The 18,251-nt window shown below is 37.9% G+C and overlaps 1 protein-coding gene across 4 annotated transcripts in view; it reads left to right on the top strand.

Moving 5' to 3' along the window:
• Positions 1-18,251, top strand: part of INPP5K (inositol polyphosphate-5-phosphatase K) — a 1,033,350-nt gene that overhangs the window by 636,619 nt on the left and 378,480 nt on the right. For all 4 annotated transcript variants that reach the window (XM_044054345.1, XM_044054348.1, XM_044054347.1 and 1 more), the window contains one exon: positions 15,774-15,960. In XM_044054345.1, the coding sequence (XP_043910280.1) occupies positions 15,774-15,960 (187 nt within the window). The remainder of the gene's footprint in view (positions 1-15,773; positions 15,961-18,251) is intronic.

Here is an 18,251-nt window from a genome sequence, read left to right as displayed (position 1 = left end):
GGTGTACAAGACAGTGGTGCGACCAGTACTACTGTATGGCACAGAAACCTGGGCAGTAAAGGCAGAACAGTTGAAGAAGCTAGAGGTGATCGAAATGAAGTGCCTGAGAAAGGTGGTAGGATGCACACTGCGGGACAGGCGAAGAAATGAGGACATAAGAGCAGAAGCCAAAGTAGCTCCAGTTGCAGAAAGGATCAAAGAGAACAGATTACGATGGTATGGGCACATGTGTAGAAAAGCAGAAGACAATCTGGTGAGGGAGATTTGGGACAGACAAGAAGAAGGTAACAGGAAGCGAGGGCGTCCAGCAAAGAGGTGGATGGATTGTGTGAAAGAAGATCTGCGACAGGCAGGCATGAGTGTTGAAGAAGGCAGGAGAGTGGCACTGAATCGAGAGAGTTGGCGACAGTTAATACGATACCCCGACCCCATGTAAATAGGAAAAAGGGGGATGATGATGATGATGATGAGGTAAAAGAAGAGTTTATATTGGAAATGAAATGAAAAAGAATAATGCTTGGTACTGAGCTACCTAAAGCAGAAGAAAGAGGCAGCAGAAAACAATCAGAAGCGCAAAGGCTCAGACTGGGAAATGTTTGGAAAAATATCTTACAATTTCAGGAAGAATAGTAAGGTGCAAAAATAGCAGAAAAGACTGAACAGACTGATCAAGAAAAGAAAAAAAATAGTGTGTGTACTTAATTTTTTCAGTAATTTTACTGCACCCTCCCTGTTTAGCCATTTATTTCTTTCCCTCTGCATGTGTAGTTTGGTGAGCAGTTCACTCTGGGCAATCGCTGTGCATGTAAAAAACTAAAAATTCCAACATAACCAAAGGTCTTCCAAAAAGAAAAAACACCCAAAACAAAAAATAAGGAAGGACCGGCACAGCTAAAATGACAACTATTATTTAGTACAAGAGTAAGCACTTTCATGCATAAGCATTTCTTCAGACTAAATCAGACCAGAAAACAGCTTTAAATACAATTTAAAAACTAAAAACATCCAATCAAATTAATAATAAAAAAAAACAGCTGACACCAAGTCATATTAAATACCTTGGTAATAAATCGGTGTTTAATCTTTCCTCCTTTTAAGTAATGTCCTAGTGAGGTATTTTCATTCAAACCAAAATTCCTATCTTGCCTGTAGGGTTAAAATCCATTTCAGTTCATTAGCCCCAGTTTTATTAGAGAAATCCCCACCTCTGATATTTTTGGTAGTTAGTGAACCACTCCCTCCTGATGTCTCCAATATGCTCAAACACCCTTTTTCCGAGACTGAGTGTGCATCCTTACATAAAAACTGGGACAGACTGTGCAAGTCGCTAAATACACCAGGTTTATACTTCTACAATCTGCGTAAAACTTAAAATCATAACTAATATTAGTAACAGGATAAATAAAATAAGGGAGTTTAGAAATAAAAGAGCAGGATTTGCAACAACAACAAGGATGCGTGCCAACTCTTGATGATTTAACACGAGAGCATGAATGCTCTATATAAGTATATTTGTTTGCATGCTGACCATAGCCTTCTTTTTAAAGTGATACTTAGTAAACAACGCAAGCACTGTCAGTGTGCTTTCAGTCTTCATTATGTCATTACCCCAAGTCCTTCATGAGTTAAATACTTTACATGGCATGCAATTTCCTGAAGCTAAGCATTAACAATACTCTTTTTTTTCCAACTTATGAAGTGTACTTATTTTGTGTGTGTTCTCTGAGGTGGCATGCATAATGCAACAACACTGATTATAACTTTGTGTTGCACATGTAATGAACATTTTACTTCAAAGTCAGATATGTCTTTAGAGCGGTAAAAAATTTCAGCAAATGCTGCTTTTCAATCTTATATTGGCAATTCATTAAAATAAACAATACTATGTGGCTGTTTTTTTCCAATTGTTCTTTCAAATACAGAGATTGTAATAGGACTGATGTCTGTCTGGGCATCTGATCTCTTGGGACTGTTTGTATTGCACTGGCATCTCTGCAGCTGTTGACTATTAGCAGAGCTGTAGCTAAGTCACCTGGCACCCTGGATTCATTTAAGGAATTATGTTACTGCACTCTTTCTCTAGTGGCAACTGCCAATCATACCCCCTATGAGTTTTCACACAGGGCAGCTGCCTGTTCACCCTGCTGCAGTTATAGCTATGACTGTTGGAATTCTGAAAGTCTTTGCTTACTTGCAAAAGCACTGTCTGTACCAGTTCTGGTTGCTTATCCTTATCTTTGAAGTGTTTTTTCTTTTTATATATATATATATATATATATATATATATATATATATATATATATATATATATATATATATACACTATATATATATACATATGTACACACACACATGCACATATATATATATATATATATATATATATCTGTAATTTTTCCAGCAACACATCCTACCTACCCCTTAATAAAAATAGGAACTTGGTTCATTTGGTCAACCAACTACTTTAGCCTCATTCGTCTGAAAACCTTACTATGGCTGTTTCATTCTTACTTATCTACAGCTTCCTCTCTTTTGACCTCCAGGCAGGAAATTTAAATTTCTTCTAGTTTCTTTTTGCTTTATATTGATTTTTCAAGCAATTGTAACATAATTGAAGATTATTTGCTTTTCAAGCTTTTGCCTATTAACAGTTGAGTTGGTGAGAGATAAGAGTCCCTGCAGTGGAGTGTCTAGTATTCCAGAATTGTACAGTAATATGCTTCATAGTATTCATTACTGTCATTTCTTATAAGATTCTCCCCTTTTTAGACAGTGCTCTGTACTTGTCCATTTGATGGTGGATGTTTAGACTGGGCATTATATGTCCGAATTCCCACTCTGTTGCAGAATTCCCAGATTCCTGACTTTTGTACTATAGACTATTAGATATAGCAACATCAGGTTTCCTTTTTCAAAGTAATCTAGGTTTTAATGTGCTAATCTGATTTGTACTTGTGTCTTCCAGTTTTTGTTTATTTCAGGGAACTTGAAATAATAATTTACGTATATCAGATAATCACTTCTGTAAACTGAAAGAAATCTGTGTCTGTTCTGTTTGGTAGGTATTTTGGCACTGGGTATGCCAACATCATGTTTATTTTGGCTAAACATCTTTAAGTTTACTTTGAATACTCTAATACAGACACATCTGGTAGGCTGTCACTGTGTAATTTACAAAAGGAGGATTTAGTTATATGTCTGCAACCATAAATGCGGGAGCTGTGCCCCCACTCTCAAGTTTCTAAATATCTTGCAAGGTCACACAAACTTGGAAAAAGGAGAAATTAAGTTTTCACTTCTGGAATTGATTGACCTTTGAGGTAGAGAGACTGGGGCTGTGGGGACAGAGCCTGACACTGGAGGGCGAAAGAGGCAAAGTCCCTTTTAGAAACACTGTAAAATGCAGTTGTTCTAATTGATCACTGATCAGATTAAATTCCACTGCAGGATTCTTTTATGAGGAAGTTGGGCTTTGGTAAGCTGGATTTGAGTGACATCAGATAGACCTGTAGCATCTGTTCTTTTGGATTTATGTTATGATATTAATTGCATGTAGAATATCTCTGCACTTCTTATTCTGTCTGATCAATGATCCTGGCTAATATATTACATATTATTATTTCCTTTGCAATTTACAGTTACCAGATATGATGTACATATCTTCTCAAGTATTTGGCTTCTGTGCTGACTGGGGACTGGTACTTAGTTCCTAATATTAAACCTTGGATAGGACTTGTTTTTTCCACTGAAGAAAAAATAGCACTAAATATCTTTCCTTATAATGCTTTTTTTACACGCTAGACTTTCTAACTTCGTTTAGTAGCTTAATTTCTAGATCAATCTTAGTACATCTCCAGAACTGTTTTTCTTTTCTCTGTGTTATTTGTAATATTATCAAAATAATCTCTACTTCTTCAAGCAACTGATTCATGTTTCTGAAATATGTTCTGCTTGGCATTTCTGCAATAAGTCTTTCCTTGTTGGTTTGTAGTTCACTTTCAGATCTTCTCCAGTTTCAAAGGCACCTTGTGCAAATATGTTTGTAATATGATTTGCAAGCGTTTTGGGCCTGTTCCAGTCTGAACGTATTTATCATAAACATTTTCATGGAGTCTCTCACATTCATATACAATTACTAGCATTTTTTTCTGTTGCATGTAGAGCAACTCTGCAATACGTATTCTTTCTGAATCAATAATCTTGTCTTCATATGTAAGTATAGGCAACTGGTCTTTTGTCTCCTAGGATTACCTCTCCAATACCATTCTACCTGACATCTACAGAACTGGTTTATTTATAGTATTTTAAAATTTGTTCTTTTATAACTAGCTTCTTTAATATTTCAGAACTCTCTCTGTTCAGAATTCAGTTCTGATGGTATACATTGCTCTAACAGCTTTTTAAGAGGCATGGATATCTTAGACATACTCCTGTAATGTCTGCTTGCCTTCTTGAGTTTGGCATTTGTTCAGTTGCTTTCTTTTTTGTATCAAACATTAATGTCTCTGTTGCTAAAATGTAACCTTTGTAGTTTAGACATGTTGTTGTTTGTTGCTGTTTGTCTTTCGGCTTTTCCTGGTTAGGGGGTCGCCACAGCAGAACTCCAGTCCGCTAATGATTGGCAGTAGATTTTCACAAACGCCGAGGTGCCAGCTCGACATCCAACCTTCAATGAAGGCACGCCCATTCACGCATGTCTTTCGAATGCCTATCCAACCGCGGAGAGGACATGCATACTTCACACAGAAGGCACTCCCCGCACTTCAGCGGAGAATCGAACGGAAGAGCCTCTTGCTGTCAGGCAACAATGCTATTGCTGTACCACTGCGGATTTTGTAGTTCAGGCACATTGCTCTTAATTTACTTTTCTTCTTAGCTTGACATTTTTTTTCTTTAATCTGTTTAGCAGATGTATTGATCTCTTGCTTTTTTCTTCTTGAGTTGTACCCACAGTAATAGATCGTAACCTTTGTTTACAATGCCTCCAAACCTTCAGTTATATGTTTGGCAGCTGTTTTGGAATGCTTCTGCTATTGGTGAAATACCAGATAAAAGATTAAGGAATGTATCATGTTTCATCTAGCTGTATTTTCAAAATCTCTGCAGTGAAAAGAACTTTTCATACAATGCTGCCAAGGCCATTTCTTCAGAAGTAGTTAGTGTGTAATGGTCTGTTTAATTTAATTTTTTCAGTTCTTAATGGATCGGAGCTCAGAAGAGCTGTAAGTTTGTCTTGCTTTATAACTGTAACCATACTATTCATCTGTTTTTTAGCTGTAATTGTTTTTTGTGATACCCAAGTTTTCCATTCATTGCAATTCCTGCTCATTTCTACTCCTGATAGCTACTGGTACTTTTAGAACTCTTTTCATTAGCGTAATGTCAGGATTTATTTATATATGATATTCTACTGGTACACTTCCTAAACCTGTAAATAAATCATATTAGTCATGAAAAATATCTTTGCTGTGGCTCTGCATAATGTTCAGGATGTCTTTGTGACTATCGTATGGTTATTGTTCCCATTCATTCTTTTAATTTGTCTTGTAAATTAATTTCGGCATTCCTCGTTTTTCACTTTTCACTTTTCACAAGGCAAACTACCTTAAATATTAAGAACATTAACTTTAAGTAGTACAGTTTGAAACTGGAACTGTTCTACTTGTAGATTTTGTTCACATTCAGTATTAGTGATGGTACTTAATGTGCTGAATATGGTCTCAGTATGCATTAACCTTCATTTTTATGTCTTCTTGCCACACTGCTTCAGGTGGCTTTAGACATAATATTGCCCTTTGTAGCTGTGTGCAACTTAAGTTCAACTTTTTCTCATTCTCATCATTTCTTCTGTACAGTCTGATGTGCAATGTTGCCTCACTGTTTTTAAAATCACTTTTTGTTTTCAGTGTATCAACTCTTTTCACTTTAAAAATGCCAACAAGCAGCTTATTTTCATGACTGCTTGTCAAACCAAGCCAATAAGGGTCATGGGTGTCCAGGTGAAGGCAATATTACTCAACAGTGATTGTGCCACCTTGTTGCTTAGATTGAGAAAATGATAAGAACAGAAAGCCAGAGATGATTATGTGAAATTTTAGGAGAGAATTAGATTAAGACAGGACTGTAAATGAATTTGTATACTGGGAACAGAGTGAGAAAACCAGCTGTGGGAATGCCACAGGGATTGAGTATGAGTCTGCACAGGTATATGAGGAAAAAGTAGAGGTGTTTGAAGAGGAAAAAGCCTTGTGGCTATGTAGATACTTGAAGCCAACAGTTAACAGAAAAGATGAGAGTCTACAGGTGGCGGAAATGAGGAGTTGTGGAAGTCTACAAAAAAGTGGAAAGGGCTGGCTGGGGAGGTGGAGCAGGTGCAGTACAGGGAGTTTACCAGAAGGAAAGCAAACATGTTGAGGACAGCAGTTCAGCTTGAAAGAAAATTTGTGTACAAGATCAGGAAGATGAGCAAGAGCTTTGTCAGGTACATAGCAGAAAGGAGGAAGAGGGTGACAAACCTAGCTAAGCTAAACAAAGATGAAAGGAAGTTCACATAAGACTGGGAAGGAGGAGGGATTGCCATGCCGTATATGGGCAGGGCAGAGTGGGGAGGGCAGTAGACAGACACCAAGATGAATAGGGAGGAATGGAGTGGGAGCTGAATGTTAGGCAGGGTAAAGGACAAGGACAAGTAGTATGGCTGTTTTGCTGGCAGACCATTTGATATAACTCTTCAGTAAATCAATGGCCACTATAGAAGTATCAGAGGACTGGAGGACAGCAAATGTGGTACCATCTAAGAATAAAGGAGTGAGGAATAGATGGAGAACTACAGATCTGTTTTGTTAATAGCAATAGCAGGGGAAAGTCATGAAGATAATCTTGAGGGTAAGACTGTTAACAACTTTAGAGGACAGCAGTATCCAGGACAACAACCAACAAAGATTCAAGACCAGAAGGAGCTATTATTCAGTTCTAATTAAAAATCTATGGTTCCTGGTGAAGTTAACAAAGAAGTATGGGTACACACTGTCTTTTTGACTTTCAAATGGTCTTTGACTCAGTAGCCTACAAGAAGCTGATAGGAGAATGTATGTGTGGAGGCTAGGGGTCTACAGCCAGGACTGAGAAACTGGGATGCTGCATGGTTGAATGGTGTCCGTATGCTCTGTGTATGAAAAGTGACTAGTTGAGTACTGTAAGCATCAATACTATGCAGTACTGTCTGCCTCAATTATACCTGAGAGAGTAGAGAACACAATCATTTATTTGCTGATGACACAAAGATATGTGTAGCAGTATACTATTCTGATGGGGGAAGAGTTTGAGAAAAAGATTTGTAAAAGCTGACTAATTGGGAAGCATTTGCCTTTCTGTGAAGACAAATGCAAAATACTTAATGTGGACCACAGCAGCCCTGGTGTGTGGTATCAGCTATGGAGAGTGGGACTGATAGCAGTACAAAAGGAAATTGATCTGGGAAGTGTTTGACGTGTTTTTTTTTTTAATCAAGAAACATCTTTATTAAATTATTACAACTGACATAGGCAATCATACATTTATATAAATAAAAACAAACCATATTGACATTATTTTAGTTGCAAACAAACTACAGTGACATAATTTTAGTTGTAAACATTAGTCATCACTTACAATCTATCCAGTCATTGTCAGGCACTCCATAGCTCATTCAGATCCTGCCTTCTTTTAAACCTCATTCCTCCTCTGCATGTATTGTTCCAACAGTTCCCATTTTTTTCAGTGTAATTTGCCCCTACTCTTTTGTAAAGATCCCAATTCCTGTTGTTTTATCTCTGTTATTATATTCACTACTACTAGCACAGTTGGTTTGGACTTTGATTTCCATTTTGTAGTAATTGCTTTTTTGGCAGCCACCATAATTAGACTCAACAAGGCAATTCTGATTCTGTATTATAGCTCAAAAATGTATTTCCTTGCTTACTAATAACCCAGTATCTCTGACAGAATAGTCTGCAGGGAATCTTTAAAGTCTGCCAGCTCATTGCACTCCCAGACAATATATTCCCAATTACCTCTTTCTTCCCCATCACTCCTCCAACATTTGCTATCTACCTAAGGAAAAATTCTTTGGAGTCTACTTGGGGTATATAAATACATATGTAAGCACTTCCAAACAAAGATCCTAAATCTTCTAGACTTTGTTGCATATTTGGGAGACATAAACATATTTTCCCACTGCTTCTTCCTGAATTGCTTATCCAATCTCTTTTCCCCAATCCTTTCTAACCTCCTCTGATTGATTCTTATAGTTATCATATACTGTACTAATTAGTCCTTTTTTAACAGCAGCTTCTGTTCTAGATTATACTAAAAACTCTACTAGTGCTGGTATTTTGCTTAGCATCTCCATATTTCTTTCTCTTAGCCTATACTCTGACATCCTTCCTTGATGAGGAAGGCAGTCCAAATAAATTTTGGTCTCTTTCCATTCTCTTACCTTTCTGTCTCTAATTATTTGCTCCCAATAACTTTGTTTTTTTTCCAGTTTTCTCCAATAAATTCCAGACCCCTCTTGTCTGTATCCCTAATTGCAGTCATTACTATTGGCAGAATCTCCCTTCTCCTTTTCCATGTTGGATTAGTTCTTAGAATACTTTCTGCTATTTTATGAATATAATATTATATATGGTTATTGCTGTTCTGCTTAAGGATCTGCATCCAAAATCCTAATTTCTCATTGCTTTTTGAGCTTCCCCCTCTTTCATCATCATCCTTTTCCACTTTGATTTGTAGGTTTCTGCTTGTACTATGTATAGGAGTCTTAACTGAATAGTTCCGAAATACTCCTTCAAATCAGGTAATCTCAAACTGCCTTTTTCTATTGGAAGAATCAGCTTATCTCACTTGACTCTTGCTGTCTTCCCCTCCCAGATAAAATCTTTCAGCTCTTTATTAATTGCTCTCCACAACTTCTCCTCTGGTTGATAAAAATATGCTTGACCAGTGTAAAAAATTAAAGGGACTAAAACAATTTTAAGTGCTTGTATCTTGCTATCCACATCCACGTAACAGAGCTTCCAATTTCTCATTTTTTTATTATCTTTTGTTTAGTTTGTTTCCATATATCCTTTGCTCCCACATCAGAATCTTTTTTAGTCCATACTCCTCAATACTTCATTTCATCATGTCCTCATAAGCATAGGTATTGCTGAACCAATTTGTGTGTGTGGGTACATAATTTACAGCTATTGCCTTTCTTTTAGCGTCATTAATTTTGTATCCCAAAAAGATTTGAAACTGCCTCAGAATGTTCCACAGCACTGAATTGTCCTTTTCTGGTTTTATCAGTTATAAAATAATATCATCTGCAAATCAAGCCAGCTTTTCTTGACTGCCATACCAATTATATCCTTGAATTTCTGAGTCCCTTATTTTCTTTGTCAGTGGTTCTAAATATAATGCAAATAACAAAGGGGAAAGAGGACACCTCTGCCTGGTTCCTCTGCTGAAAGAGAAGTTATCAGAGACAAACCCACCCACTGTAATTTTTGCCTCCGATCCCTCATATATACTCCTAATCAACCATATAATTTTATCAGGTAATGCAAATACTTCCATTACTCTGTTCATAAACTCCAAGATTACTCTGTCAAATGCTGTCTCTGCAGCAAGACCTACCAATAACAGTGGTATTTTCTTACATTCTGTTTCCCTCTGAATCATCAATGTTCTGTTAATGTCAGATGTTTGCCCCCCCCCTCCACAAAACCACATTGATCCATATCTATCAATTTTGGCATCACCTTTGCCATTCGTTTAGCCATTATAGACATAAACATGTTGTAGTCATGATTTAGGATTGAAATGGGCCTGTATGAAGCTGGATCTGATGGGTCTTTGCCCTCTTTAGGTATTATAGCCACCACCACATTCTTCCAGGATGTAGGTGCTTCTTCTCTTAAAATACTGTTAAACAAAACCTTCCACTTTTTTATCAGTTTTTTTTCCCTCCTAACTTCTATACTTTCAGAGGAATACCCATCTATTCCTGGGAACTTTCCTGTGAATTGGTTATGCATCACCATTTTTATCTCATGTCTTCCTGTCCCAACTGTTAGTAATTGAGTTCATCTACTTCTAACCTTGGCATATTTAATTCTTCCATAAACATTTCCATTTGTATGTTTTCTTGATTTCCATGTCTCTGTGCTTTATGGAGGCTTTCATAAAATTTCTGAAATATTTCTAGTACCGCTACGTAATTTCTTATTATCTTCCTTATTATAGGCTGCCTAAGCTTGGTGACGACCCTTTATACTTTCTGTTGCCTGACTCGTGCTAAAAGTTTTTGTGCTCTAGAGTTGGTATAAAAAAATAGTTGCTTAACAGCAATCATCTTTTTAAACTCATGCATATTGTCGAGGTAATCCCTTATTTTCTTTTTAGCATTTTGCAATTGCTGCTCTTCTTGTTCAGGGAGACTCTCCCCATTCTGCAGTACTTTAACATTTGTCAATCCCTGTAAATAATTATTGTTACTGCTTAATCATATCTTCCTTTCTTTTATTTCTACCCTAGTTTTAAACTCCACTTTCATTTTATCCCACACCCTAGCTATATTTTCAGAAGAAATTTCTAACTTCTCTAATAACTCCCAAATAATTTCCACTACCCATTCCTTAAATTCCTCTCTTTGATGTGGGAAGTGTTGATGACACCTGAAATGCACCACCAGTAATAGAAGGGAAGGCCAGTAGCAGCAGCAAACAGAATGTGCAATACATCCTTGGGGTTAGACTGCAGAAGCAGAGAAAGAGAATGTTTCCACTTTAGACAGCCATAGTTAAACCACTTTTTGCAGTTCTGAATACAGAACTAGGAAAGTATCATCAGGCTGTTGAAAGGAGTCTAGAGAAAGGTCACCAGAGAGTTGTGTGGTATGGAAGGGAAAGGATTTGAGCAAGAATTAGAGTAGCTAGGGCAGTTCTCACCCAAAACCAGGAGATACAAGGATGAGACATATTATTGATTCACAATCTTATATCAAGGGGATGTGAAGAGTCATCTTAAACAAGAAACACAGTTTGTGAACAGGATACAGGCAGGAGATTGCAGAGTCTAACTTCTGCTTGCCTGTCCAAAAGTGCATTTACATAGAGAAGGTTATGAACCCTGGAAATAGATTACTGGAATGGTTTTGGAGAGGGAATCCATGGAGGAATTCAGGACGACATGGGGCAGGTGGAGAAAGGTTGAGAGGGAAGGAAAGGATGGAAAGTATGTAGTGTGTTAAATGCATTTAAGTGTCATACCTCTTCTTCTTCTTCTTGTTTCGGCTTTTCCTGGTTAGGGATCACCACAGCGGATCATCTGTCCACTCATATTGCCTCCTTTTGCTGTCTGCTGCCTAGCAGCTGTAACAAAATTTAACAGTATGCTTGATCTTTTGAACACACTTATTTATACATAGTTGCAAAATAAATTTTTCTACTACACCTTCTGCAAAACTAATTGCATTCAGGGCATTTTTTATTATACTTAATAACGACACCTAGTACATGAAGCTTAAATTTCAATTCTCTGCAATATAATCCCATTTTCTATTCATCTCATTCTTTTTATCCATTTATTTTGTCACCCCCCCCCCCGTTCCACATACTGCTGAAGTCCTACCTTGTCTCTGTAGATCCTTTTGTTCCTCCAGTTGTTGTCCCATTGTCCAGAGGAAGTAGACAAAGGTAGAGAATGACCTTGTGGTCTTTGGCCTCTAAAGAGAGCCACCTGCTTATTTCAATGCTGAGAAGTAAAAGCTGAAAAGCAGCATCAAATGTGTAGCTCGGGGAGTGTTTTAAAGGAAGGGAACTCTAAATGGGTAGAGCTAGGATGATGCAAGCATCACCTCCCATGTCCTTTTTGCTCATGCTGCCTCCCCCACTACTTTTGGGTATCTTGCTTTGCAGTCAGCAAGGCATACCCAGTGTCCATATTGTTGCATACCTGTTTACAGGCATATTCCACCCTACCCACTAGGATAGGCACATTCTTTCTCCCTTGCTTGCACCAAGCAGCTGAGCTGCTGTCACATTTCAGTAGCCTGGTCCATAGTCAGAGTTGTATCTGTCCATGCCAGTAGTGCAGACTTCATTTTTCACCTCTGTATTGGACTTGCATTTTATCTTGTATATATTCATTTCCTCGGGTATTTCCTTTAACTATGTACTTGTAATTTCAGTCACGTCTGTTAAATTGAAAGCTTTTGACCAAGTTAGATCTGCTTACTATAACAGTCTATTCCTTGTTTAATTTTTTTGTAATCATAGGGTATTTTGTTTGTTATGAATGAAAAAATGTGAGCCACTAAATTCTTGGTCTTTGGCTTGATGATTATCTTGATAACATGAGCATCTGCAGTATCTGTAGGACTGTGTATAGTTGTAAAGAACAAATCTTGACTAAACTTCAAAGTCCTCTTAGGTTCAGTTCAATTCCTGAACTTCCATCTACCTGTTACTGTTCTTTCTTCTGTTATTAAAAGGTAATTGCATAAGATACATTTAAAGCTTCTTCTCCAGTACCATGTGGTAATGTGGTATACCATAACTTTTTAGTTTTGTCAGCTGTTTCTGTTGCAGTGAAGAATAAAGCAAATTTCTGGATCCAAAGCTTCCAGTTTTCTGCTAAATTGCCTTGTAGTAAGAGAATTTCTGGCTTGTAGCATTTAGTCCATTTCTGACTGGGAGTTGTGGATATATTTCCTTATATCACTCTTGCAGTATTCCAATACTGATGAGTTATCTCACCAAGGTAAACTGAAGTCCAGCTGGAATACGAAAGCCAAAAAATTTTCCAAAGGGTCATATCCAGTGTGTATGACCTAAGCCTGTGGGTGTAAGAGTATGTAAGCAGACTTATGAAAGTAAGATCCTCAGACTATCTTACCACCAGACCAAATACAGGTCTCAAGTCCAAGCACTGCCTCCAACATATAGATACTCAGACACCAGGCTTGTGTCTCCAGTTTCAACAGTTGCCTGTTGAATGCTTGAAGTCTTGTGTGTCTGATGAGCTCAAGCCTACCTTGCTCTAGATAAGGGTAGGAGAAGGCTTCCTTGACATTCATTGTCCTAGAAATTGAAGTTTGAGAACCTGAAGGTCCTTGTCTCTGAGCTGGACAAATATAATGACACTTCCCATGCTTGTAGCTCTCTACCATGTTACCAGTCATTCGAGGAAACTTTTAAGTTTGTATTTTCTTGTGTGGACTGACTTGGAGCTCTTTTGCCTTTTCCAAGTGTTGCCTTAGCACTGTCTGAGTAAGATGGATGAGGAAACCTGGGATCCTTTTAATTCAGGCTGTCCGATTTGATGTGTTGGTCGTTGAGCCACCATCAGATCTGATCTGGCAGTTTTAGTGCTTCAACCTCGAGCCTCTTTAGGCGGATCATTCTGGATGCTCTTTAGGGCTGATATTTTCTTTGTAACAAAACACACAGCCTGGCAGCACATAGAGCCAATAAAGGATGCACCCCAGACTCAAGTAATAAAACAAGACACTCCAAATAAATTGTCCCAAGTAGATTTTAATGTTGGATTAAGCGCTTTCATTTCACCACATGAAACTTCTTCAGAATAAAATTGGCCATACTAAAACAGTTTATGTAACATACCCAATCAATTCATTGGCTAAAAACACAGGTAAATCACAAATTGATTGTTACATAAACTGCTTTAGTATGGTCAATTTTATTCTGAAGAAGTTTCATGTGGTGAAACGAAAGCGCTTAATCCAACATTAAATTCTATTTGGGACAATTTATTTGGAGTGGCTCATTTTATTACTTGAGTCTGGGGTGCATCCTTTATTGTCTCTAAGTGCTGCCAGGGTGTGTGTTTTGTTACATTGGTGAACTGTTTCTCAGCTTTTTCACTGGGCTATTAGTTGATATTTTCTTTGGTAATGTCTGCTAGTATAGGCTGTTCAACAGATGAAGCAGCCATTGACCTAGGTGAAGGTCTGTATGATGCTCTGCTCATCTTTTCTAGGCTACTCCAGTATTTTAGGAGGAAAACCTCTTTTAATAGAACAAGGAGGTCTCTTCAGAATCAGGTAGTATTACCTGCCCATCTTGTGCCAATGGGGTTTCTAATTTTGGGCTGTTGACATCTTGGAAGACCATCATCAAAGATCAGTGAATGCTGAATGTTTTTCTGGATGGACGTTTATTAGTGATATTAGTTCGTCTTGTAGGAAGAACTACTTTCCTAGACCAAGCAGTGTCCAAATTTAGCAAATTACTTTTATTTTTCTATTAGGTTTCCTAAACTGTAAATTGCTTTTATCTCTTTGGCCCAAGTCATGACAGAAAGTAATGCACAAACAAGTCCACTTACTTAGGTACTTTATAAGAAATACTTTTTATTGTTTTTGGTGTGTGTTATAAGAGTTTTGCCTGGCTCAATTTGGTGTCAGTAATTGTGTACTGTAGTAGTGTGTGTGTCATAATACTCAGGGAGAGTGTATTTCTTATGCATATGCCAAGAGCATTAAACTGGGCAGCTAATATTCTTGAAGAGAATCTAATTTTATATCATTGCAGAGATCATCCTGTTAGTTGTAACTACTTCTGAAGACCCGGCTTGAAGATCTTTAGGACTACTGATTAGCCGTGGTAGAATTTTGTGGGGTTAAGCATTAAATAAATCACTAGCGGTACATTAAAGTGTATTGCAGAAAACAGAAACTCTTTCATACCCTGGCTATTGTGGTCATCATGTTGTTTTCCACATGAGGTAAATTGCAAATTTGATTCCTGCTGTGAGCCCAGGATTTTGCCCCACTTGCTTACTCTTCAAACTGATACTCCATGGATTGGAATTAGCATGTGATGTGTATGTTTCCATCAAGTTCTTGCCTCTCTGCATACAGTTAGGTGTTAGCTGTACTGTAGCTAACTCCAACCCATTCCTCCTTTTTGGGAGAGAAAGCTATCAGTTGCGCAGTTTCATCCCACCTCAGCCAGCCTTCAAGTTTGCAGGAAATGTAAATGATCCTACGTCACTTGCAGTGCTGACAGATGATCTGCCTCTGCACCAGAAGGTTGACTTAAAACAGAATCTTGCTTTTAAGCCCCTTGCTGCCCATGTAACATTATTTTGTTTAATTTCTGGTTTGTTTCATTTGGCTGACTATTACTGCAACAGTTCTCCACTCACCAGGTTGCAGTTATAGTACTGTCATCACTTTGTGCTTTATTTTCATGCAGAAATGCTGGGCACATTGCACCTTTCCATTATAACAGCCAAAATCTGGAGAGTGGACATGTAGGCATTCATTTATGTAGGAATAGTTCCTCTGACAAGTGTGGATCATTCTGGGAATTCAGATTGGTTCACAGGTTTTGTTTTTAGCATTGGGTGATATTAATTTAAAGTGCCTTGTGAAGTGAATAAACACCTCATGCTTGAGAAGACATTTGAAGTAAGTGATACTTGAGGGCAACAGTACTGTCTTAGACCAAAGCATATTAGGAGAGTTAAACACTGTAAGAGGTGTAAGTAACTTTTTAACCACTTTTGGTCAGATTATTCTCTCTCAGATGTCATGTAGTACTCAGATTTTTTTTTCTAAGTTATTCTTAACATTGTCTTCCTTAATAAATGATGTACTGTTTATCAAAGTTATTAATTTGTTTTAAGGTGTCATTCTTTATTGTATTGTTTGCTGATTATACTGTACTCTGAAAGTATGACATGCCACTTATGCTAACTAACTTTGTCTTTTTTTCTGCCATTAGTGGTAAGAAACGTAAACCAGCCTGGACAGATAGGATTTTGTGGAGAATAAAGAATGTTTCTCATTCTTCTGAAAAAGATACGTTAGCAACAGAACAACCAATCAAAGTAATCTTAGAGAACTACAGTAGTCACATGACATACAGCATTAGTGATCACAAACCTCTCTCTGGAACATTCACACTAGAGGTATTATTTTCTTTTGTGCAAGTGTGCGGGTGTGTGTATGCATGAGCTTATGTGTGGTAAACTCGTCATTATATTAACTTTTGTATAGTTAGCATCTGATGGTGAAATGGACATAAGCTTGTCCAGGACTTTGCATTTGAAAACCACATTACAAAAAGTTCTGTTCTACAGATAGCCTTTTAGAGACAACATTTCTCCTATGGCAAATAATGGTGGACCTTCGATTATCTCTTAGTTCAGACTTCTTTACTGACATGTCAGAGCTCTACTTCAACACACAGCAAACAAAAGTTTTTGAACCCAGACCTGACCTTGTTAGTAAAAATTGACTACAGCTTATTACACAGCTCATTTAGGGGAACACACACACATACACACCTTCATTGGTTAGAGTTGATCACTTTCATTGTTGAAGGATTAGAGCTACCACTGTGAAACATATTTCATGTGCTGGTAAGGCCCTGTAATGTGTTACTATTTGGAGTGATGGTATAGGTCAATGAAATCATTCGGGGGTATCTAAAACAGAATGAAGGCAATATGAGCTAGGGAGGAGTTTTGCACTGAATAACTGCTTGTTTAAATCAACATGCCATACTAGTGTAAAGTCATGGGCTTTGAATAAGGGTGGAGATGTCAGCTTACTTTAGAGCTCTTACAAGTAGAAGGATCATGATTCTACAGCAGATCATGGGCGAGTTATGGCTTTGCTTGCACAGCACATCTGTTAATGATTCGGCATACACAGTTTGATGCTTTATAAGTCTAATTTTAGGAGAACTGCATTAATGATACCATTCACTCTAATGCACAGTATTCGTGGAAGAGATATTCAGTTACTTTGTTAGTATACCAGGGTCTTTCAGATTCTTATTCATTCCGGTTGATATAGTTTGCATGTTCACTGTGATAAAAATGAAATAGAAGATGGTCTGTGCCACAAAGGACTTGAAAACAGAGCAACACAAAAGCTAATTATTTGTGTTCGGTGGAAAATGTATGAAAATTACATTTTCATAATAACTGTTAGCTTAATAAGCAGACCTCATTTTGTAAATGAGTATTTTGCCTAGTTGCCTGAAATGCATTTGTGGGAGTATATATGTCACCTCCTTACCGTAACAAGTCAGCTGGCATTAATCATGTTTTAATTTTTGACATTTACCTAGGCAGATTCAGTAGTAGTATGCTCCCTAAACTCTTTTTGACAAATGAATTGTCAACTGCGAAGTAGAAAATGATTTTCAACAGCAGGATGTGATAAAATATGGTTCTCAGAATCCAATTTAAAGTTTTGTATGCATTCAAATGCACTCCTAAGAAAATGTAACTTACTTCCAAGGCGTATTTACTCTAAGTTGATTATTTTGGTACAGGAATACCGAATGCTTCCAGCATTCCCCACAGCATCCACTAATCAGACAACTTTTATTCAATTAAGATTTGTTGAGTAGGATTTAGTGCATTCTCTTTCATTGATTCTAATTGTGGTGAACTGTAGTGGAGCTTTTTGAGATGATTTAATGCTACAGTCCTACATTAGTATTACCTGATGTTCTTCAACTCACATTGCTGCAGTCCTTACATATGGGTAGTCCGCTGTAAACTGACATCAGGACGCATGGTCCGATGCACTGAAATTTTTCAATTCGTTTCAGACCGAATCCAAGTTTTTTCTTGCCTCAGTGTTTTACTGGATGTCAGAAAAGTGAATAACTGTATTTCTTGTGGGAAACAGATACGCATAGGGATTATCATTCTTTGTGTATTCCTTGTTTGGGGCGGCGTTGTTTTGTGCTAGGTTCAATAAGGTTGGATTGTGCTAGGCTGGTCTTTGGGAAGCGGTGCAATTATAATATGCCGTCACAAAACAGTTAAACCCAGGCAAGTTGAGTCGTCCGTTCGGACGCGGTTCTTTAGAGGCTTCAGTGGAACCGGTGGCTCCGGCGGAGACTTCTCTGGAGTCTCAGGGGAGACTTTGATTTTGCAGGAGGTGGTCTCTCAGGAGGCAGGTCAGGCTGAAGGGGCTTCCCAAGTTACTGTACTCCCTCCCTTTCTAGGGTGGTTAGGCCTTTTCCTTCTGTTTCCAAGGCTTCTCCCAGAGGCAGGCCAGTTTCAGCTTCTGTTGGTGTCACCCTAGTTCAGCAGGGTCTGTGCCTAAGAAGCACATGCTTAAAATGGCAGAAGATTTAATTACTCTGATTAGAGGTTCTATGCCCCTCCTGATAAGAGGCCTAGGGTGGAGCCAGAGTTGGGAAGTTTTGAGCAGGCTTGGATATTTCAGAGTCTTC

This window comes from Protopterus annectens, chromosome 13.part0 (assembly GCF_019279795.1).
Source record: "Protopterus annectens isolate FY-2018-M chromosome 13.part0, PAN1.0, whole genome shotgun sequence".
Taxonomy (NCBI): Eukaryota; Metazoa; Chordata; order Ceratodontiformes; family Protopteridae; genus Protopterus; species Protopterus annectens.
The sequence above is the reverse complement of the archived record's forward strand: the minus strand, read 5'-3'. Positions and strand labels throughout refer to the sequence as shown.